Here is a 24,224-nt window from a genome sequence, read left to right as displayed (position 1 = left end):
CAGTCTCTAGAAGTCCGCTTGGCTTCAGCCATAGTTTGTCCCACGTCCATCATGTTTCACTGTGAGGCCTCACTCCTTATTGCAGGCAGTGTGTGTGTTTGTTTGTGTGTTTGTGTGCGTGGAGACTAACTGCTGAAGGACAATATGGGTCAGATGATATCAGTTGTCCATTGTGACATTTCGCAGCTGCCTGAACATCACAAAGGATTGGTTAATTCAGATGTCGATTTCCAGTTGGGAGTTACTTTACAAGTGCAGGAAACCGATCACTAGCAGGTAAATAGATTACGGAGTATGATCATTGGACTTTACGCCGATAAAGCTCATTTAGATGGTAAAGTTGCCCTTGGTGCCCTACCTATGTACCTTGCCATTTTTTCTCTTCTCTATAATTTCCTCCCCCCACCCCGTCCCAACATTGATTTTCTTTTTTGTTTCTCGTCATTTTTCTCAAGGTTGGCCTGCTCAAGAGTTTCTTTTCCTTCGTCTCGTTTGTTTCTTTCTCTCTCTCGGAATATTCTTTGGTGCATTCCCTTGCTCTTTTCATCGTGTTCCCCCAATTTTCTTCCTTCCTCTTCTGAAAGTGCTGACACTTGGTGACTTACTCAGGTTACAGGCAAAACTCTCAAGTACCTTGCCCAAATGGCCACGCTTCGCATGTAAAGCTGCACATTGTTTGTAGGCAGGCTATTCAACCATGGATAGCATCACAGTTCAGTTCTATCCCGTCTTCATCTAACAATCGCATACACATTTTAAAATATTAAATGGATTCACTAGGGTAGATAGAGGGAAACTATTTCCTCTGGTGGGGGAAGTCAAGGATGAGGGGGATATAACCTTAAAATTAGAGCTAGGCCGTTTAGGAGGGAAATCAGGAAGCACTTTTTCACACAAAGGGTAGTGGAAATCTGGAATTCTCTTCCCCAAAATGCAATGGATGCTGGGGCAATTGGAGCTTTCAAAATTGAGATTGATAGATTTTTGTTAGGTAGAGGCATCAAGGAATATGAACTAAGACGGGTAGATGGAGTTGAGGTGCAGATCAGCCATGATCTAATTGAATGGTGGAGCAGGCTCGAGGGGCTGAATGGCCTCCTCCTGTTCCTATGTTCCTACATGCGATCCTGGTTTATTTTTTCCTTTATACCCTGGACAGCAAAGGCCAACTGTATCTGATTCAAATCAACTCATTCAGCACAGACTAATATTGCTTTTCCAGTTTCATTTGCTTTCTCCTTCCACGCAATGTTCTCTCCTGAAGATTGACTCGTTCTGGCAGCCTTCCGATATCTTGCTCGTATGGCCATTCTTTAAGAGGTTTGGATGGATGTTTCACCAGTGCTGAACCTAATTTGACCTGACATCCACATGGACACACTTTCCAGCAAAAAGCATGGATAGCAATTGAGCTTGGGAATCCTAGTCTGGGAACATGGAGGCTAACGATATATATCAGGAATTAAACTTGGGATATTCCTGTTCTGCACGTTTCCATACCACATAATGGACTGCATTTAACTCGTCAGGAAGCATGGTCATTGTCCTTCCAATTCATTCTTAACTATATTTCCTTGTTTGGTTTCTGTCTTTTCTTTATAGTATTGTCTTTAGTTCTTTATTCCTCTTTACATTTTCCATACATCTCTCTCCATTTTCATAGTATCATAGTAGGTACAGCACAGGAGGAGGCCATTCGGCCCATCATGCATGTGCTAACTCTTTGAAAGAGCTATCCAATTAGTTCCACTCACCTGCTCTTTCCCCATAGCCCTGTAAATGTTTTCCCTTCAAGTACTTATCCAATTCCCTTTTGAAAGTTACTGTTGAATCTGCTTCCACCGCCCTTCCAGGCTGCGCATTTCAAATCATTACAATTCGCTGCTTAAAAATTGTTTCCTCTTGTCGCCTCTGGCTCTTTTGCCGAACACCTTGAATCTGTGTCCTCTGATTACCAACCCTTCTGTCACTGGAAACAGTTTCTCCTTATTTACTCTGTCAAAACCGTTCATGATTTTGAACAGCTCTATTAAATCTCCCCTTAACCTTCTCTGTTCTAAGGAGAACAACCCCAGCTTCTCCAGTCTCTCCAAATAACTGAAGTCCCTCATCCCTGGTACCATTCTAGTAAATCTCTTCTGCATCCTCTCTAAGGCCTTGACGTCCTTCCTAAAGTGTGGAGCCCAGAATTGAAAACAATACTCTAGCTGAGGCCTTACCAGTGCTTTATATAGGTTTAGCATAACATCCTTGCTTTTGTACTCGATGCCCCTATGATAAAGCCCAGGATCCCATATGCTTTTTTAACAGACTTCTCAACTTGTCCTGCCATCTTCAAAGATTTGTGTTTGTACACCCCCAGGTCTCTCTGTTCCTGCACCCACTTTAAAATTGTACCATTTAGTTTATGTTGCCTCTCCTCATACTTCCTGCCAAAATATATCACTTCACACTTCTCTGCGTTAAATTACATCTGCCATGTGTCTGCCCATTTCACCAGTCTGTCTATGTCCTTCTGAAATCTGTTACTATCCTCCACATTGTTTACTACATTTCTGAATTTCATGTCATCTGCAAACTTTGAAATTATACCCTCTATACCCAAGTCCAGGTCATTAATATAAATCAAAAAGCACAGGGGTCCTAATACTGACCCCTGGGGAACACCGCTGTATACCTCTCTCCAGTCTGAAAAACAACTGTTCACTACTACTCTCTGCTTTCTGTCCACTAGCAAATTTCATTTCCATGCTGCCACTGTCCCTTTAATCCCATGGGCTTTAATTTTGCTAATAAGTCTACTATGTAGTATTTTATCAAATGCCTTTTTGGAAGTCCATACACACAACATCACCGCACTACCCTCATCAACTCTCTCCGTTACTTTACATTGTTTTGTTTTAACAGGAAAGAGCTTCTTGCACAGTTGCCTTCCAGCCATGAGAAGAGGATAGACTGGGAAGCAGAGATTGAGATCCATGAAAAGTTGACATTGGGGAGTGAGAGCTCCAACAATCATAAAGGATTGAGCCGGGGTGAGAAGAATGAGATTAACAAAGAGCTGACCTGAGAAAAGGCGACTGAGATTCATGAAGGGTAGACCCAGTGAACAGGAGATGGAAAATCTATGATTCATAATGATTAGATGACAACGTTTTGCCAGTGGTAAGTTAAAACATGATAGCGCTGAAAATGGGGCAGGATCACTTGATGGTTATCAGCAAATAAGCCATCTCCATTGATTGGTGTATTCTTTAAACCAGAGCCATGTTGGTTCCTTAAGAAACATTGTTATGCTGTGGTTAAACCACACTTATGGTCTGAGTGTGGTAACTACCATGTCAACTGTGACTCTGTAGGTAGTACTCTTGCCTACAGAGCCAGAAGGTTATGGGTACACAGGCCCACCCTAGAGACTTGAGCACATAATCCAGGCTGATACTCCAGGGAGTGCTGCACTGTCAGAGGTTCCTTATTTTATTCGGAATGTTGTTTCTGCTGGAATGCCCAGAGAGCCTGAATGATTAATGGAGTCTCTCACCCCTCCAGTCGCAATCATTCGGGATTGGGTTCACCTGTGTCCCCCTCCTCATGACCAAATAGCCGATCTCCCACTGAAGAGATCGGGAGAACCTCTGCGGAAATTCTACCCAATGTCTTTTGAAACCCAGTTGTTAGGTTGTTTTGTCGGTCCTCACACAGTCTCCATTGATACCTGTTCTCATTAAGCAGTTTGTGCTTCCTCTTTCCAGATTCTGCCGAGCACCCAAAGATTTATGGCCAGAGTCAGTGCATCAGCACAGTCTCAATCAGTTGAAGTATGTCTTTTATCAATTACACAGTAAGTAGTAGGCTTCACAAACTAGAAATCACGTTCACACCAGAGCTTTTCTCTCACTTTCTTTTCGGGAGGGTATTTTTGGATAAGTATCCACCCCTTTTTCTTCAGTTTTGCTCCTTTTGACTCTGGCTTATGATGGAATCATGGGGGTGGTGCAAGAATTCAGAAGTGACACCAAAATTGGTGCAACAGTTCTTTATTTTAAGCACAAGCGAGTTCGAACACATTTCAATATTTAAGCAGTGTGGAAGTGCATGAAGGGATACTTGACCATATTAACTCTTTATTAACTCACTTAACTCACATAATAGGTTTAGCTACAGTACACATAGAAGCACAATTGTGTAATTACGTTTAAGCCTTGGTTAACTTAATTATCAACATACCAAGGCTTAAACGTAATTACACAATTGTGCTTCTATGTGTACTGTAGCTAAACCTATTATGTGAGTTAAGTGAGTTAATAAAGAGTTAATATGGTCAAGTATCCCTTCATGCAATTCCACATTTATTGGTATAGTGTTAAGTTTCGACAGCAGTAATTTACAGAGAAGCAAAATGATGTTACCCATTTCGTCCTCTGGACAGAAGCTCGTAGTCTAGGCAGTCTTCATACTTCACCAGCTGGTCACGCTACCCCTTGTTACTGCATAGTGTACCTCCTTTATGCACCGTTTTCATCTTAGTAAACTATCCTGATTGATTTATTATAGCGTGATAGGAGTTGTTGTTCACAAGACCCCCAGAAATGAAGTCGTTCTTCCAGATGTTCTGTGCCCCAAGGATGGCTGAAAGACATCCGACCCGATATTGGTAACGTTTGATGAATAGGTCACTCGACTACTTATCTCACAGAAAATTCTACCTCTACTATAATTATAAATATTAAAGGGGGGGGGGGGGTGGGAGGAATTTGACACTTAAATCCTTTACACATGAACTTTTTTTTTCCCCAGGGAGGAGCTCCATACATGAGCCCGAAGTATTCACACAGTACTCACCATCTACTTCATGAGCACTCATCTTTTCTATACATCCCAACACGTACCACCTATGTGCCTCCAACTTACGGGAGCCAATCATTCAATCAGCACAGTTTTGTTGCTGTGACAGGTACTGGACACACCTCTTCCTCCTGGATTGGTCTCTCCCGCAATACTTGTTGCTACACGCGGTTGTATGTATCTCTGCTATAATATAATGGATGGGGGGACTCTTCTCTTCTCCCCTTGCCACGAGGCATTCTCCTGTGCCTGGTTGGTAGGGTAAAATATATTCTGCAATAGTTATAGTGTGTGAACAATTCATCAAATCCAGCCTCAGCTAGGCTGACACTCCCAGTGCAGTACTGAGGGAGCGCTGCACTGTCGGAGGTGCCGTCTTTCGGATGAGATGTTAAACCGAGGCTCCGTCTGCCCTCTCGGGTGGACGTAAAAGATCCCACGGCACTATTTCAGAGAACAGCAAGGGGAGTTCTCTCCGGTGTCCAGGCCAATATTTATCCCTCAACCAACATCATTAAAACAGATGACCTGGTCATTATCTCATTGCTGTTTGTGGGAGCTTGCTGTGAGCAAATTGGCTGCTGCATTTCCTACATTACAACAGTGACTACACTTCAACCAATTATGAAATGGATATCTAACTCACCTGTTTTGAGTGTTGGTTGAGGGATAAATATTGGCTAAGACACCAGGGAGAACTCCCCTGCTCTTCTTCACAATAGTACTAGTTAGCCTAGATTTTGTGCTTAAATCCCTGGAGTGGGACTTGAACCCACAACCTTCTAACTAATAGGCAAGAGTGCTACCACTAGGCTAAGGCTGACACTATAGTACATGAGGTACACAGAGGTACAAATCTATTGATGCCCACCCCAGTGTGCTATTAACACCAAAAAGAGTTGCTACCTGTACCTCCATGTTATAATATTTCTTACCTAGAAGAGAAGGTAACTTTCTAAGTAAGGAATATTATAAAATGAATACCAGTAAAATGAACACTTACCCTAGAATTACTTTGTCTATTTTTACCCCACTCCCCCAAGTTTAAGGACCGCTGCATCAAATCTTATTAGTCCCCCATATCCTGATTGAAATAGGAATGTTGGTGTGATCCAGGGATGCCCGTCAACTTGATCTCCTTGTAACTCATTTGTTCTTCCTATCATTGGCATCAATGGAATTCCTCTGCTTTGATGGCGGATTGCAAGCTGTCGCTCTTTTTTTTTTCCCTTGCTCCTTCAATCTCTCTTGAGTTTTTGTGGCATTTATCAAAATCTCTGCAGCGAATGAGGAAAGAGATGACGTGTGACGGGTCGACCTATCACGCTGGTGTCAGTGGTAGAGAACAAACACGATGTGAGGAGATCCTGTTGGATGACATCACTGGACTGTGTCCCCTTCATTCAGCACACAGAATGCTTAGAATGTGATTACTTCTTATAGAAATTTATCATAGAAATTTACGGCACTGAAGGAGGCCATTCGGCCCATCGTATCGTGTCTGTTCTTGATAAACATTTGGGAGGAAAATACAATGGGCGCATTCGCAGGCAAATACTTAACATTCACAACACTTATTTCTGGAGTCAACTCTTACTTTAAAAGAGACACGTTGGGTCCCCAACCATACAGACCAGAATTGTTCTGGGGCAACTCTCTGGTCTGCGCTGAGTTAGATGATCTCAGTCAAGAGCAGTGGTACAATTGACCCAAAAACACTCTCCCAAAAAGCTGTTGAGGCTGGGGGTCAATTGAAAATTTCAAAAACTGAGATTGATAGATTTTTGTTAGGTAAGGGTTTTGAGGGATGTGGAACCAAGGTGGGTAAATGGGGTTGAGGTACAGATCAGCCATGATCTAATTGAATGGCAGAACAGGCTCGAGGGGCTGAATGGCCTACTCCTGTTCCTATGACCCTCAGTGCTCCAGTTTATAGAAGTAAATTAGCCAGGGTTTCTGCTGCTGATTGCTTTCTAATGAATTAAGTTAAAGTGTACGTCAGCGGACAGGATGAGGCTCGGTTGTGATTCCTCCCGATGAGATAGTTTGCCAAGTCCATCAAGGCCCATAAATGAAGAATGGCTACCTGGGTCAGCCACAACATGCTCGTGGGACCTTTTTAAAAATTCAATGTGGGGATATGGGCGTCGCTGGCAAGGTTGGCCTTTATTGCCCATCCTTAGTTGCCCTTGAGAAGGTGGTGGTGAGCCGCCTTCTTGAACCGCAGCAGTCCTTGAGGTAATGGTTCTCCCACAGTGCTGTTAGGTAGGGAGTTCCAAGATTTTTTACCCAGCGACGATGAAGGAACGACGATTATACGTCCAAATCGGGATGGTGTGTGACTTGGAGTTAAACTTGGAAGTGATGGTGTTTCCATGCACTTGCTGCCCTTGTCCTTCTCGGTGGTGGAGGTCGCAGGTTTGGGAGGTCTTAGTCCAACATTTCCAGCAGAGCAGGAGGGGGGAAAATTAGTTGGAAAAATAAGGACACTTAGAGAAATCGATAAGATAAATTTTGCCCGGCCCTCCCCTACAGTGGGGCCTCATACACAGGCTGTGCATATTGGAAAAGCATGGTCAATGCATTGTGATTTTCCAGTATAAACTGGCTGCATGTGTTGCCTCTTGCAAAATTAATTCTAAGGGCAGGGTATCTATAATTATCACTACATTTTCACGAGAGTGCTTTAGGGAAGGTTTTAATGCTCCACGTCTATTAATGCGTGTGATCGCAATTTTTGACAGCATGCTTGTGGGGGAAACTCTATATGCAGTTATGTGCTGTAACCATTCTATGATTCTATGATTTTATCCTAAAATGCTAAAAGTTATGAGCAGTCTGTAATTTGTTCAAATTTATGCGTAAAAGCTTCATACTGGCAATTAGAGTTTAAAGAAAGTTAAACTCTGGTGACCTGATAGAGGTCTTCAAGATTATGAAGGGGTTCGATAGGGTAGACATAGAGAAGATGATTCCACTTGTGGGGGAGTCCAAAACTAGAGGTCATAAATATAAGATAGTTACCAGGAGAAACTTCTTTATTCAGAGACTGGTTGGAATGTGGAACTCGCTACCACAAGGAGTAGTTGAGGTGATTAGCATAGATGCATTTAGGGGGAAACTAGATAATTACACGCGGGAGAAAGGAATAGAAGGATGATGTTGATAGGGTGAGATGAAGAAAGTTGGGAGGAGGTTCGTATGCAGCATTAACACCAGCATAGAACAGTTGGGCCGAATGGCCTGTTTCTGTGCCGTAAAATTCTATGTAAAAATGGAGGTACTGTCCATCCAACAGTAACTATTTTACGTCAATGTACTGGACTGTTCAGCGTTTCTCTAATACTTTTTACCTGGTGCTGTCATTACAGCTAAAAAGAAAAAATTGACCATTGGTTTGGCTGTGGCTGGTGTGCTGCTCACTTTTGGAATTGTATCAGCAATCAGCTGGTACTTTGGTAAGTATTGTAAACAATAATGGCGAAATTTCCCGCTGCCATATTACAAATGAGAAGTTTTGTGTTTGAAACAAAAGGTATTTTCTCGCCAATGTTTTCTCCATGAATTGTTCGGGGCAAGCGGGAGAACCAGTGAAGCTCGCTTGTAAGCAGTCTTACTGCTGCTAAAGTCCTTTTCAGACGAGGCAGCTTAAGGTTTGCAGAGAGATTTTGATTGACTAGGCAATTTGGGCGGACAAACAGGAAATTACGTTTAACATAGAAAAATGTAAAGCTTTATACAGAGGTTAAAAAAAAATTGTGCGTCGTATGTATAGAATGAGTGGAATTGAATTAGCAAAGAGAGATTTAGAAAGAAGGAAAGAATTTGCTTCTGCACATAGCGCCTTTCATGACCTCAAGGTGTCCCAAAGCGCTTTACAACCAATGAAGTACTTTTGAGGTGTAGTCACTGGTGTAGTGTAGGAAACGCAGCAGCCTCTGCCGCATCCTTCCCTTCCCCTAGCCCACCAAGATAAACTTCCCTCAAAGATCCCCCTGCCCTAGCCCTCAACCCACATTTTTCTCTAGTTTCTCTCCCATCTCCCCTCTTGCCCTCTCTGCACTCATCTTGTCAATGAGATCCACCTCCAGTTCTCACGATCCTATTCCCACTAAACTGCTGACCACCCAACTTCCCTTCCGACCCCCCCATGTTAGCTGATACTGTTAATGGCTCCCCCTCCTCGGATACTTACCCTCTTCCTTTCAAATCTGCCGGCATCACGCCCTCCTCAAAAACGCACCCTTGACCCCTCTGTCCTGCCAAACTACCACCCCATTTCCAACCTCGCTTTCCTGTCCAAAGTCCTTGAACGTGTTGATGCCTCCCAAATCCATGCCCATCTTTCCTGCAGCTCCGTGTTGAATCTCTCCAATCAGGTTTCCGCCTCTGCCACAGCACTGAAACGACCCTTATCAAAGTCACAAATGACATCCTATGTGACTGTGACCAGTCACATAGGATGTCATTTGTGACTTTGACAACTATCCCTCCTCATCCTTCTCGACCTGTCTGCAGCCTGTGACATGATTGATGGATTCTCTTCCAACGCCTCCCCTCCATTGTCCAGCTGAGTGGGACTGCCCTCGCTTGGTTCCACTCTTAGATATCGAGTTGTAGCCAGAGAATCTCCTGCAATGGCTTCTCTTCCCATTCCAGCACCGCTTCCTCTGGAATCCCCCAAGGATGTGTCCTCAGGAGACAACACCCGGCTCTACCTCACCACCACCTCTCTTGACCCCTCCACTGCCTCTGTGTTTTGTCTGACATGGATGAGCTGCAATTGGAAAGACCGATGCTATTGTCTTTGACGTCCGCCACAACATCTATTCCCTCACCACCGATTCCATCCCACGCCCTGGCCTTGTCTCAGGCTGAACCAGACTGTTCGCAACCTCAGGTCCCATTTGAACCTGTGCTGAGCTTCCGACCCCATATCCTCTCTATCACAAACACTGCCTACTTCCACCTCCATAACATCACCCATCTCCGCCCCTACCTCAGCTCATCTGCTGCTGAAAACCTCATCCATGCTTTTGTTGCCTCCAGCCTTGACTATTCCAATGCTCTCTTGGCCGGCCTCCCATCTTCCACCCTCCATAAACTTGAGCTCATCCAAAACTCTGCTGCCAGTATCCTAACTTGCACCAAGTCCCGTTCACCCATCACCCTTGTGCTCGCTGACCTATATTGGCTCCCGCTCCATCAATGCCTCAATTTTAAAATTCTCGTCCTTGTGCTCAAATCCCTCCATGGCCTCCCTATCTCCATAACTTCCTCCAGCCCTACAAGTCTCCAAGAACTCTGCGTTCCTCCAACTCTGGCCTCTTGTGCATCCCCCACTTCCTTCGCCCCACCATTGACGACCGTGCCTTCAGCCGTTTAGGCCCTAAGCTCTGGAATTCCCTCCCTAAACCCTTCCAGTTCTCACTCCTCCTTTAAGACGCTTCTTAAAACCCACCCCTTTGACCAAGCTTTTGGTTCACTTGCCTTAATGTCTCCTTCTTTGGCTCGGTGTCAATTTTCTGTCCGATTACACTCCTTGGGATGTTTTCCTATGTTAAAGGCGCTATATAAATGCCAGTTGGTGTTGCTGTATCTTACGTTACTTACTGTGCAATAACATACTTTGGTTTAGATTGATTTAAAACATTACCGAGGTTTGTATTTGTGACTTCTATATAAGTAGGTTTCCGAGGGAAGTTTTTCCAAAGAGGCATTGAATCTCTTACATTTCTTGTTTGCAGTTTCGATTTCCAGCTGTATACCCTGTGGAACAGCTGGTGGATGTGTGAATCCGTCACACTGGTGTGATGGGATACCTCAGTGCCCCAATGGCGAGGATGAAGATTGCTGTAAGAAAGAGTTTGCAATGTTATTTCTCGTGTTTGTTTTATATTGAAATTATTGTAGCCGCCTCCTCCTTCCCAACAAATTAGGGGTAATTATAACCTCACCCCCCTGGCAGGAAACTGACTCGATCAGATTGGCCCCCATTTTTACATGCCTCCCCCCCACCCATCCCCGATTTTATGGTCCATTGACTTCAAGGGTATGGGGAGGCGTCTAAAATGGGTGTCGATCTGATCGAGTCAGTATTCCACCAGGTGCGTTAGGTTGAAATTAGCTTAAGATGACCCCATTATCTTATTTAAAGGGCCCTGCATTACCTTCAGCATCACATTGTGTCATTCTTGTTCTGGAATATACACTCTTTGGGGGGGAGGGGCAACTTTTGGGTGGGCTGTAAATCAGCAGGTGATGGGAGATTAGGGTTAGCCACAGGCTGATGGCTGCAACACGTCCATTTGAACTGGGAGTGTTTCCCCCAGTACGGGAAACAGTCCCAGTCAGTTGCAAAATCTCATCCCTGCTAAAATAACAGGTCAATCAGGTCTGTAAACAACCTGAAGTACCTGTTCAATTACCTTAATGGCACCCCCTGGCTTTAATTGCCGGCGGGAGTCCCACATGGGGGGGCTGCGTGCACATGTCAGCACGTCAGTGGGGAACCCAGAAATGGGGCGGGTTGGAGCCGGGCTCCTGCCCCGCCCCGGGAATCCCCGATTTTGCAACCCTCCCGCCACGAACGCACCCGATCGCGGGTGCGAAAATCGAGCCCAGTGTGTCTGTTAAGTCTCAGTGTCAGTGTACGAAATATTGTAACATTCCTTAATTAAACTGTGGAATAAGATAACTAGTGTGGAGGTGTCTGCATTAGTGCTTGATCAAGAGAAGGACAGTGTGAAGGTTGTCAATAAGTATTGAGACTTAGAACGAACTTTTGTTCGATAATAAAGCCCTCTGACATGACACCAAAGTCACTGCTTCCTGTGCTGATCAATAATCTATTTGAATTGTTGCTTATTAATCAAAGGGAAGAGGAGGGGCCTTTAGCCATTATTGAATAGCAGCTACGCATTAGAATGGAACAGGCTGGCTTGACCCCAACTGAAGGAATTTTGTGATGTGGGCAACAGGGTTTGTTACAATTTTGTGTCTCTTTTTAAATTACAGTTCAGTTGACAGGCTCAAATTTTGTGCTTTATGCCAAGTCTGCAACTCTTGGCTGGAGGCCAGTGTGTAGTGATGACTGGAACCCGATTCATGGAGCGCAAGTCTGCAACATGATCGGATACCACAGGTAACACTAAAAGAGATAAAATTGGTGCATTTTCTAACACATTCCCTTAAATCCAGTCATATCCAAGGGGCTTGCCCTTTCACCTGTTGGACCTGGGATATTTTCCCACTGAAGGCTCTAAGTGAAATGAGTTTGCGTGGTGTAACCCACTTACTTAATTGAGGGCATAGAGTTCACAGGACAGAACTGGCCGCAATTGGTCACCAACTGGAAGTCACATTGAGAGAAGTCACAAGGATGGTGGCTGTAGGAAACCCAAATGTCACATTGGTGAAATTGAACTTGATCACCTGCAGCCTGGGTGTATTGTTGGAACAGAACAGAGGGAACTTTAATCTCCCTCTAAGCTGTGTTGAACCGAACTCGACCTAACCGCCCAGGACTGACCTCTCCACCGTGACAGGCTGGGGAACAATGCATACCTGGAGTAGTGTGGGACTTAAGTTGGGGGGAGCACAGTAAAGGAACCAGCGACATTTGCCGTCAAGCTGCATTTTTAAAATTCAGTTCCTCCTTCCAAAGAGTCTCTGTCTTCATGAAAAAAGTGTTTGGCAGCTAATTTTCGATTGATTACGAACGTCCAACGAACGCAATGAGATCATCACGAGCGTACCATCATTTTGAAAATGATGTTTGGCTCTTCTGGCTCCCCAGTTTAAAGAAAAGGCTTTGTCAAATGTGAAGACAATGCCACTTTAGGTAATACTGGAGAAAGCTGGAAGGCCATAGCTGAGGACAGACAGCTTGATTGATGGGTGAGACTCTACCTTTATGTTCTCAACCAAAGCACAGCCCTCAGTTGCAACCATCTGGCCAGTCAAAATTATTGTCATTTAGTAACAACTTGTCTTTTGAAGAATATTTGAGCTCGTGGTTTATAACTGTCTAGTAAACAAATCTTTTACTTGACCTTTCTGGCCTCTGGTTGGGTGGGTGCCAATACTATAAGATGGCAGCTTTGCTAATTTGTTTACTTTGCTGCTGTTTTTAATGTTAACTCTTAACGCTCTTACAAAATCCAAAGCTAGGATACTCCTCATATGTGGGCAGCCTTCACTAATGCCTTGCTCATCCTTCTGGACAAAATATAAGGAAAAAACCTGTTGCCTGATTGGAGGTCCCTCTGTCACCAATAGCCTCCAACCTCTCTCACTATCACAATCTATCTCCTCTCTCTCTCTCTTTATATTATTAATGCTACTATGGTCAGTGTCATCTGAACATTCTCCACTTGCTCTTTCTAAGGGCCGAGTACACTGTCTAACATGTTCTTCCTTGCAAATTCAAGACTCATTGCATTTTTCCTGATGCTAACATTCTTTCCCAGGATCTCAAAACTTTGGAACTTTCCCTTCATTTTCCGACAATGTTCAGACTTTTACACCCAAACTTGGTGTCACCTATTCCATATTCCATGTTTTCTGTTTCTCTTTCTTGTCCTCCCCCGCCTTTTTCTGTATTTATCTGGTATTGAAATGACACTGGTTAGAATCATAGAATCATAGAAAGGTTACAGCACGGAAGGAGGCCATTCGGCCCATCGAGTCCACGCCGGCTCTATGCAAGAGCAATCCAGCTAGACCCACTCCCCCGTCCTATCCCTGTAGCCCTGCAAATTTTATCCTTTCAAGTACTTATCCAGTTCCCTTGTGAAGGCCACCCCCTCAGACAGTGCATTTCAGATCCTAACCACTCTCTGTGTAAAAATGTTTTTCCTCATGTCACCTTTGGTTCTTTTGCCAATCACCTTAAATCTGGTTATTGACCCTTCTGCCAACGGGAACAATTTCTCTCTATCTACTCTGTCTAGACGCTTCATGATTTTGAAAACCTCTATCAAATCTCCTCGCTACTGTCTCTGTTCCAAGGAGAACAACCCCAGCTTCTCCAGTCTATTCCCATAATTAAAGTCCCTCAACATCGGAATCATTATAGTAAATCTCTTCTGCGCCCTCTCTAATGCCTTCACATCTTTCCTAAAGTGCGGTGCCCAGAACTGGACACAATACTCCAATTGTGGCTGAACTAGTGTTTTATAAAGGTTCATCATAACATCATTGCTTTTTTTTTATTCGTTCATGGAATGTGGGCATCGCTGGCGAGGCCAGCATTTATTGCCCATCCTTAATTGCCCTTGAGAAGGTGGTGGTGAGCTGACTTATTGAACCGCTGCAGTCCATTGAGTGAAGGTTCTCCCACAGTGCTGTTAGGAAGGGAGTTCCAGGATTTTGACCCAGTGATGATGAAGGAACGGCGATATATTTCCAAGTCGGGATGGTGTGTGACTTGGAGGGGAACGTGCAGGTGGTGTTGTTCCCATGTCCCTGCTGCCCTTGTCCTTCTAGGTGGTAGAGGTCACGGGTTTGGGAGGTGCTGTCGAAGAAGCCTTGGCGAGTTGCTGCAGTGCATCCTGTGGATGGTACACACTGCAGCCACAGTGCGCCAGTGGTGAAGGGAATAAATGTTTAGGATGGGGTGCCAATCAAGCGGGCTGCTTTGTCCTGGATGGTGTCGAGCTTCTTGAGTGTTGTTGGAGCTGCACTCATCCAGGCAAGTGGAGAATATTCCATCACACTCCTGACTTGTGCCTTGTAGATGGTGGAAAGGCTTTGGGGAGTCAGGAGGTGAGTAACTCGCCGCAGAATACCCAGCCTCTGACCTGCTTTTGTAGCCACAGTATTTATATGGCTGGTCCAGTTAAGTTTTTGGTCAATGGTGACCCTCAGAATGTTGATAGTGGGAAATTCGGCGATGGTAATGCCGTTGAATATCAAGGGGAGGTGGTTAGACTCTCTCTTGTTGGAGGTGGTCATTGCCTGGCACTTGTCTGGTGCGAATGTTACTTGCCACTTATGAGCCCAAGCCTGGATGTTGTCCAGGTCTTGCTGCATGTGGACACAGACTGCTTCATTATCTGAGGGGTTACGAATGGAACTGAACACTGTGCAATCATCAGCGAACATCCCCATTTCTGACCTTATGATGGAGGGAAGGTCATTGATGAAGCAGCTGAAGATGGTTGGGCCTAGGACACTGCCCTGAGGAACTCTTGCAGCAATGTCCTGGGGCTGAGATGATTGGCCTCCAACAACCACTGCCATTTTCCTTTGTGCTAGGTATGACTCCAGCCACTGGAGAGTTTTCCCCCTGATTCCCATTGACTTCAATTTTACTAGAGCTCCTTGGTGCCATACTCGGACAAATGCTGCCTTGATATCAAGGACAGTCACTCTTACCTCACCTCTGGAATTCAGCTCTTTTGTCCATGTTTGGACCAAGGCTGTAATGAGGTCTGGAGCCAAGTGGCCCTGGCGGAACCCAAACTGAGCATCGGTGAGCAGGTTATTGGTGAGTAAGTGCCGCTTGATAGCACTGTCGATGACACCTTCCATCACTTTGCTGATGATTGAGAGTAGACTGATGGGGCGGTAATTGGCCAGATTGGATTTGTCTTGCTTTTTGTGGACAGGACATACCTGGGCAATTTTCCACATTGTCAGGTAGGTGCCAGTGTAGTAGCTGTACTGGAATAGTTTGGCTAGAGGTGCGGCTAGTTCTGGAACACAAGTCTTCAGCATGACAGCCTGGATGTTGTCGGGGCCCATAGCCTTTGCTGTATCCACTGCACTCAGCTGTTTCTTGATATCACGTGGAGTGAATCGAATTGGCTGAAGGCTGGCTTCTGTAATGGTGCGAATATCGGGAGGAGGCCGAGATGGATCATCTACTTGGCACTTCTGGCTGAAGATGGTTGCAAACGCTTCAGCCTTGCCTTTTGCACTCACGTGCTGGACTCCGCCATCATTGAGGATGGGGATGTTTACAGAGCCTCCTCCTCTCGTTAGTTGTTTAATTGTCCACCACCATTCATGACCGGATGTGGCAGGACTGCAGAGCTTTTGTACTCTATAGGGGTGATTTTAAACCCCAAGACGGGGTGGTTTGGGGGCAGGTGGGAGTTGAAAATAGTTATTTTTTTGGGTCACAACCGCAAAATTTTCGGTCTTTGATTCCCAGTGGGAAGCCTATACTTTTACGTGCCAACGTTAAATCCGGAAATAAAGCCGGGTTGCGGTCGCGACCCAAAAAACAACTATTTTCAACACCTACCCGCCCCCAACCCACCCGTACTTGGGGTTTAAAATCACCCCGTATGCCTCTATTTATAAAGCCCAGGATCCCTTATGCTTTTTTAACCGCTTTCTCAACTTGCCCTGCCACCTTCAACGATTTGTGCACATATACCCCCAGATCTCTCTATTCCTGTACCCCTCTGAGAGTTGTGCCCTCTAGTTTATATTGCCTAGATACTAGATTAGTTCTGGTTGATACTAGAGTACAAACCCTTAACTGGGAGGTAAAAAGGTGACTTTGGACCTATGGTTCCCAAAGCTCTCCACCACTGGGGGTTTTCCCCTCTCTCATTTAGGGGTCAGTTGTAGACTAATTGATAGAGATTGATTGTTATCGTTATATCACGCGAATACCAGGATGGCAGAAGGCGAACCAGATGGATCTTGGTCTTTTCTCAGCTAGCAATTCTTATGTTCCTATGTATTTGTATAAAATTGCCCATCTGCTATTTTAATGGAGTTGTTACCCCGTGTACCTCCATCAAAGAAGCAGACAATGGAATATCAAATAAATATATAAAGCATTTGTCTGTTAATATTACCATGTGTAATTTCAAGGCCGTTGTCTCTATGCAGGTTATGGGATTTTCCTCAAATCCTCTGGCTGGGCAGAGCCATTAGGCTTTAAAAACCATTCCTGCTTGGATTTTAGATTATTTCTAGGAATGCCACAGCACATTTCCGGCCTCTCCCTCCACATTAATGTTTTTCTCTATACATCTGTTTCGCAGGGACAGCTATTCTTACTATGGAACAGCCTTGGCCAGCTCACTTAGAACCTCAACGTTCATGAAACTGAATCACAGTATAAGAACGCGAAACACGTTCCAAAAACTGGCCATCAGGTCAGGCATTACAGAATATTCTCGCTCACTTTTCAACACATGTTGGAATAGCTGTTTGAAAATCACTGTCGTTTCTTTGTTGTGCACCCATAAACTTTAATGCTCGTCTCAGAAATATGTTTTCATTTACAGCGTGGATTGCTATTCTGGATTGGTGGTCACGTTACAATGTATAGGTATGCATTATTTTATTATTATGGAATTCAGTTTAAAATTCTCGCCCTCTTTAGGTTTTCTACCCCATCCTACTTCACGTCTACACCAATGTGTCCGCCCCCATCCCAATCAAAAGGGTAAGTTGGTTGCACGAGGGTTAACTGACCTCTGTTTGTGGTGTGCCTCAACGCACCTGGGCATTGGAAAGGAAAAAAAATCAGTCAGGGCTCCTGAACACCATCTAATGACTCCTGTTACTAAATGTGCACATGTGGACATTTTTTTTTATTCGTTCATGGGATGTGGGCGTCGCTGGCGAGGCCGGCATTTATTGCCCATCCCTAATTGCCCTTGAGAAGGTGGTGGTGAGCCGCCTTCTTGAACCGCTGCAGTCCGTGTGGTGAAGGTTCTCCCACAGCGCTGTTAGGAAGGGAGTTCCAGGATTTTGACCCAGAGACGATGAAGGAACGACGATATATTTCCAAGTCGGGATGGTGTGTGACTTGGAGGGGAATGTGCAGGTTATGTTGTTCCCATGTGCCTGCTGCCCTTGTCCTTCTAGGTGGTAGAGGTCGCGGGTTTGGGAGGTGCTGTCGAAGAAGCCTTGGCGAGTTGCTGCAGTGCATCCTGTGGATGGGACACACTGCAGCCACGGTGCGCCGGTGGTGAAGGGAGTAAACGTTTAGGGTGGTGGATGGGGTGCCAATCAAGCGGGCTGCTTTGTCCTGGATGGTGTCGAGCTTCTTGAGTGTTGTTGGAGCTGCACTCATCCAGGCAATTGGAGAGTATTCCATCACACTCCTGACTTGTAACTTGTAGATGGTGGAAAGGCTTTGGGGAGTCAGGAGGAGAGTAACTCGCCGCAGAATACCCAGCCTCTGACCTGCTTTTGTAGCCACAGTATTTATATGGCTGGTCCAGTTAAGTTTTTGGTCAATGGTGACCCCCAGATTGTTGATAGTGGGAGATTCGGCGATGGTAATGCCGTTGAATGTCAAGGGGTGGTGGTTAGACTCTCTCTTGTTGGAGATGGTCATTGCCTGGCACTTGCCTGGTGCGAATGTTACTTGCCACTTATCAGCCCAATCATGGATGTTTTCCCGGTCGTGCTGCATGTGGGCTCGGACTGCTTCATTATCTGAGGGGTTGCGAATGGAACTGAACACTGCCTTTATTAGCCGAGCCATAGAATATAAGAGCAAGGAGGTTATGATGGAGCTGTATAAAACACTGGTTAGGCCACAGCTGGAGTACTGTGTGCAGTTCTGGTCGCCACACTACAGGAAGGATGTGATCGCTTTGGAGAGGGTGCAGAGGAGATTCACCAGGATGTTACCAGGGCTGGAGCGCTTCAGCTATGAAGAGAGACTGGGAAGATTGGGTTTGTTTTCCTTGGAGCAGAGGAGGCTGAGGGGGGACATGATTGAGGTGTACAAAATTATGAGGGGCATAGATAGGATGGATATTCAGGAGCTTTTTCCCTTCGTTGAGGGTTGTATAACAAGGGGGCATAGATTCAAGGTAAAAGGCGGGAGGTTTAGAGGGGATTTGAGAAAGAACTTTTTCACCCAGAGGGTGGTTGGAGTCTGGAACTCACTGCCTGAAAGGGTTGTGGAGGCAGGAAACCTCACAACATTCAAGAAGCATTTGGATGAGCACTTGAAATGCCATAGCATACAAGGCTATGGACCAAATGCTGGAATATGGGATTAGATTAGACAGGGCTTGATGGCCGGCGCGGACACGATGGGCCGAAGGGCCTCTATCCGTGCTGTATAACTCTATGACTCTATGACTATGACTCTATGACTGTGCAATCATCAGCGAACATCCCCATTTCTGACCTTATGATGGAGGGAAGGTCATTGATGACGCAGCTGAAGATGGTTGGGCCTAAGACACTGCCCTGAGGAACTCCTGCAGCAATGTCCTGGGGCTGAGATGATTGGCCTCCAACAACCACTGCCATTTTCCTTTGTGCTAGGTATGACTCCAGCCACTGGAGAGTTTTCCCCCTGATTCCCATTGACTTCAATTTTACTAGGGCTCCTTGGTGCCACACTCAGTCAAATGCTGCCTTGATATCAAGCGCAGTCACTCTCACCTCACCTCTGGAATTCAGCTCTTTTGTCCATGTTTGGACCAAGGCTGTAATGAGGTTTGGAGCCGAGTGGTCCTGGCAGAACCCAAACTGAGCATCGGAGAACAGGTAATTGGTGAGTAAGTGCCACTTGATAGCACTGTCGACGACACATTCCATCACTTTGCTGATGATTGAGAATAGGCTGATGGGGCAGAAATTGGCCGGATTGGATTTGTCCTGCTTTTTGTGGACAGGACATACCTGGGCAATTTTCCACATTGTCGGGTAGGTGCCAGTGTTGTAGCTGTATTGGAACAGCTTGGCTAGAGGCGCGGCTAGTTCTGGAGCGCAAGTCTTCAGCACTACAGCCGGGATGTTGTCGGGGCCCATAGCCTTTGCTGTATCCTGTGCACTCAGCCGTTTCTTGATATCATGTGGAGTGAATCGAATTGGCTGAAGACTGGCTTCTGTGATGGTGGGAATATCGGGAGGAGGCCGAGATGGATCATCCGCTCGGCACTTCTGGCTGAAGATAGTTGCAAACGCTTCAGCCTTGTCTTTTGCACTCACGTGCTGGGCTCTGCCATCATTGAGGATGGGGATGTTTACAGAGCCTCCTCCTCCCGTTAGTTGTTTAATTGTCCACCACCATTCACGACTGGATGTGGCAGGACTGCAGAGCTTTGATCTGATCCGTTGGTTGTGGAATCGCTTATCTCTGTCTATAGCATGTTGCTTCCGCTGTTTAGCATGCATGTAGTCCTGAGTTGTAGCTTCACCAGGTTGGCACCTCATTTTTAGGTATGCCTGGTGCTGCTCCTGGCATGCTCTTCTACACTCCGCATTGAACCAGGGTTGATTCCCTGGCTTGTTGGTAACGGTAGAGTGAGGAATATGCCGGGCCATGAGGTTACAGATTGTGCTGGAATACAATTCTGCTGCTGCTGATGGCCCACAGTGCCTCATGGATGCCCAGTTTTGAGCTGCTAAATCTGTTCTGAATCTATCCCATTTAGCCAGGCAACGACCATTTCCAACAAGAGAGAGTCTAACCACCTCCCCTTGACATTCAACGGCATTACCATCGCCGAATCCCCCACCATCAACATCGTGGGGGTCACCATTGACCAGAAACCTAACTGGACCAGCCATATAAATACTGTGGCTACGAGAGCAGGTCAGAGGCTGGATATTCTGCGGCGAGTGACTCACCTCCTGACTCCCCAAAGCCTTTCCACCATCTACAAGGCACAAGTCAGGAGCCTTTCCACCATCTACAAGGCACTCATCCACTTGCCTGGATGAGTGCAGCTCCAACAACACTCAAGAAGCTCGACACCATCCAGGACAAAGCAGCCCGCTTGATTGGCACCCCATCCACCCCTAAACATTCACTCCCTTCACCACCGGCGCACAGTGGCTGCAGTGTGTACCATCCACAGGATGCACTGCAGCAACTCGCCAAGGCTTCCTCGACAGCACCTCCCAATCCCGCGACCTCTACCACCTAGAAGGACAAGAGCAGCAGGCACATGGGAGCAACACCACCTGCACGTTCCCCTCCAAGTCACACACCATCCCGACTTGGAAATATATCGACGTTCCTTATCGTCGCTGGGTCAAAATCCTGGAACTCCCTTCCTAACAGCACAGTGGGAGAACCGTCACCACACGGACTGCAGCGGTTCAAGAAGGCGGCTCACCACCACCTTCTCAAGGGCAATTAGGGATGGGCAATAAATGTTGGCGTCGCCAGCGACGCCCACATCCCATGAACGAATAAAAAAAATAGCACGGTGATAGTGCCACACAACACATTGGCTGAGAACAGGCTTTCACTTCTTTGCGATGCACCACCCCAACCCTCCAACGCCGTCAATAGTCAACACTATCTAAGTTCACATGTGGACAAGTTATTATTGAGCTGTCGATGTCTCTTGAACCACACCACAACATAAGTCAGTGCCTTCATGATAATTGGGCATAAAACTGGAGACTTGTTAACCATGGGTTTAACTAAGATAAAAGGAAAACTGTGAATACTGGAAATCGGGAATGAAAGCCAGATGTTACTGGAAGGTCACACTCCATCAAATCAGTTAGTTTCTGAAAAAGAAAAACCGGGTTAAGGTTTTGGGCGGGACTCTTCGTCAGAAACTACTAGTTGAGGAATTAAGCTGAAGTTGACATTGCCTTGTTACTGCTCTGTTGTCTGAGTCCTAAATGGTTGAAACAACAACTTGCATTTAAAAAGCACCTTTCACATAGTAAAACGGCCCAAGGCACTTCACAGGAGCGATTATCAAACAAAATTTGGCACCGAGCCACGTGAGGAGCTAATACATCAGGTGACCAAAAGCTCAGTCAAAGATGTAGGTTTTAAGGAGTGTCTTAAAGGAGGAGAGAGAGGTTTAGGGAGGGAATTCCAGAGCTTAGGGCCGCCAATGGTGGAACGATGAAAATCAGGGATGCGCAAGAGGCCCAGAATTGGTTACTGTACAGAAACAGATTGTTTGGCCCATCAAGTGGTCCTTTTCTCCACGTGAGTTGGGGTGGGAATTGGTCTCAATGTACGCAGGCATTCCCCAATCCTGCTCACTCCCCCTACTTTTTTAATATTCCTCTTCTTCAAGCAACGGCCTAATTCTCTTTTAAAAGAACTCACAGACGCTGATTCATGACCAACTTGTGGCAGAGGATTCCACATTGCGACCAATCTTCTTTGCCAAAACTTTTTTTTCAGCCGTGAACTAAATTCTGCCTTCTTTCCCCTTCTTAATATCTCCTACCATAGACTGTGGAGTCAGCAAGAATGCCAGAAATATTACTGAACGAATAGTTGGTGGATGGCCGGCGAAACGAGGGGAGTTCCCATGGCAGGTCAGCCTCCAAGTGAATGATGAACATATATGTGGGGGTTCCATTATCACACCCCACTGGGTCGTTACAGCAGCGCACTGTGGAGAAAGGCAAGTTGATTTTTTTCGATTGGAATGTTCACATCCCTTAAATATCGGTAGTAAGTAAGCTACGTAAAATATGTTGAATTATCGCCCTGTTGACTTTTTAAAATTTTACTGTTATCTATAGATCTTTGAAAAATTGCTGGCTGTTCCTTTTGAGCAATGTCATTGGCTAATGTAAACAAGTACCCACCTCAACTGTATGTGGCGTTCTCTAGCAATCTGATAGGCCTCTAGTAATCAAGTGACCCGTCCAATCATTAGTGTCAGTTGCCTAATAGCAATCATGTGACTTCTTCCAAACGCTCGGGTCACTTTCCAGCAATCTCATAGTAATCACGTGACCATTTCAAATGCTACTGTTACTTTCTAGCAGTTTCATTGGTCAGTAGTATTGCACGACTATTCCACAAGGTTTGCTTTTAATAGTGACATTTTATTTTAAAACAGGTTATCTGGTCATTATCTCATTCTGACTGACTTGCAGCATTTCCAGCATTTTCTGTTTTTGACTACAATTTGACTCACTGGCAAGCGGAGCTCTCCATGCATCCATTTTCCATGTATGTGGCAGAGCTTCATTTCCCTGAGCAGTGAATGCCATGTAGAAGGCAGTATAACGCTGGTCTATCAAGAAGAACATTGCATGCTACTAGTCTAGAGACCTGTATTATAGTGGACAAGCAAAGCAAAATACTGCAGATGCTGGAAATCTGAAACAAAAACAGAAAGTGGTGGAGATACTTAGCAGGTCAAGCAGCGCTTGTCGAGAAAACACGAGACAGTTGACGTTTCAGGTACAAAACGTTTCCTCAGAGCTGAAAGGTATTGCAAATGAACATCAATTTACAATTTGACATCAATAGGCCAGTTACCGTGAACAGTAACAGCCAAGAACTACACTCCTCCAATTCTAGCCTCTTGTGCATCCCTAACTTCCTTCACACCCCCCCTCCCCCCACCATTGGCGGCTGTGTCCAAGCTCTGGAATTTCCTCCCTAAACCTCTTCGCCTCTCCACCTCTCTCTCTCTCCTTTAAAACACTCCTTAAAAATCTACCTTTTTGACCAAGCTTTTGGTCACCCATCCTAATGCCCCCTTCTTTGGCTTGATATAAAGTTTTGTCTGATTGACACTCCTGTGAATCGCCTTCGGACATTTTACTACGTTAAAGGCGCTATATAGGGCTGGATGAAGAAGAGTGGGAAGAGGATCGTGTGGAGCATAAACACCCAGCACGGTCCAGTTGGGCCGAATGGCCTGTTCTGGGCTGTAAATTCTATATAATATAAATGCGAGTTGTTGTTGTTGAATAGTTTGCGTGGAATTTACAAGATTTAGAGAAGGATATTTCTATAAATCTTTTTATCCTCTTTTTGCAGGTATTCCCAGCCTTACATCTGGCAAGTGTTTGCTGGCCACCTAAGGCAAACAGAAACACTCTCTCTAACCCCTCATCATGTAGAAAAAATTATCAGACATGAGAAGTTTGACACAAATACCAAAGATTATGACATAGCACTAATGAAGCTAAAGACTCCTTTCAAATTTTCAGGTAACTTCCAATTTATTCTGAGAATATACTTAACACATCTCTCCTCTGCACGCCTTGGGTTGCCAACTCTGGTTGGACATATTCCGAGAGGTTTTATCACATGACCTTCCACCTCCAGTCTGGTCAACCAGCCAGGTCAAACAGACTTTTTTCCCCATCTTTAATATTTTTATAACTAATAAATAAAACTGTTCAAAGGTAATGAAACAAAATCACACAATTTCTTTTTTAATGTCACTGTGATTGTTTTTTCCTGGGTTGCTTTCAGCAGTGCTCAGAAGATTGATCTTTAATTCCTGGAGACTCCAGGACAATCCTGGAGGGTTGGCAACTTTATAGTCCTCAATGATAAACCATTTCCTGACTCGGAAGCCAGGCTGTTAATAGGTTATTTTGCCACCTTTTGCCAAATGAAAACCTGGACAGGGGGCATAATGGAGAGACCATGACTCAAATTCTGATGTTTAACTCTCTGCTGATAAAAATTCATCAAATATACA

General features: G+C 45.3%; 1 protein-coding gene and 1 long non-coding RNA gene across 2 annotated transcripts in view; both read left to right on the top strand.

Annotated features, from left to right (window-relative positions):
- Nucleotides 1-200: 200 nt before the first annotated feature.
- Nucleotides 201-3,836, top strand: LOC137327015 (uncharacterized). The gene is made up of 3 exons (XR_010964331.1): nucleotides 201-276; nucleotides 2,908-3,165; nucleotides 3,753-3,836. It is a non-coding gene; the product is annotated as an uncharacterized lncRNA (long non-coding RNA).
- Nucleotides 3,837-6,143: 2,307 nt separating this feature from the next.
- The window catches only part of LOC137326855 (transmembrane protease serine 2-like), a 35,745-nt gene continuing 17,664 nt past the window's right edge, over nucleotides 6,144-24,224 (top strand). Inside the window, exons 1-8 of the mRNA XM_067992235.1 lie at nucleotides 6,144-6,201; nucleotides 8,217-8,303; nucleotides 10,593-10,700; nucleotides 11,863-11,989; nucleotides 16,854-16,967; nucleotides 17,100-17,143; nucleotides 22,001-22,175; nucleotides 23,552-23,724. Of these exons, the coding sequence (XP_067848336.1) occupies nucleotides 6,144-6,201; nucleotides 8,217-8,303; nucleotides 10,593-10,700; nucleotides 11,863-11,989; nucleotides 16,854-16,967; nucleotides 17,100-17,143; nucleotides 22,001-22,175; nucleotides 23,552-23,724 (886 nt within the window). The remainder of the gene's footprint in view (nucleotides 6,202-8,216; nucleotides 8,304-10,592; nucleotides 10,701-11,862; nucleotides 11,990-16,853; nucleotides 16,968-17,099; nucleotides 17,144-22,000; nucleotides 22,176-23,551; nucleotides 23,725-24,224) is intronic.

This window comes from Heptranchias perlo, chromosome 11 (assembly GCF_035084215.1).
Source record: "Heptranchias perlo isolate sHepPer1 chromosome 11, sHepPer1.hap1, whole genome shotgun sequence".
NCBI classification, from domain to species: Eukaryota; Metazoa; Chordata; class Chondrichthyes; order Hexanchiformes; family Hexanchidae; genus Heptranchias; species Heptranchias perlo.
Note: the sequence above shows the minus strand (reverse complement) of the source record. Positions and strands in the feature narration are given on the sequence as shown.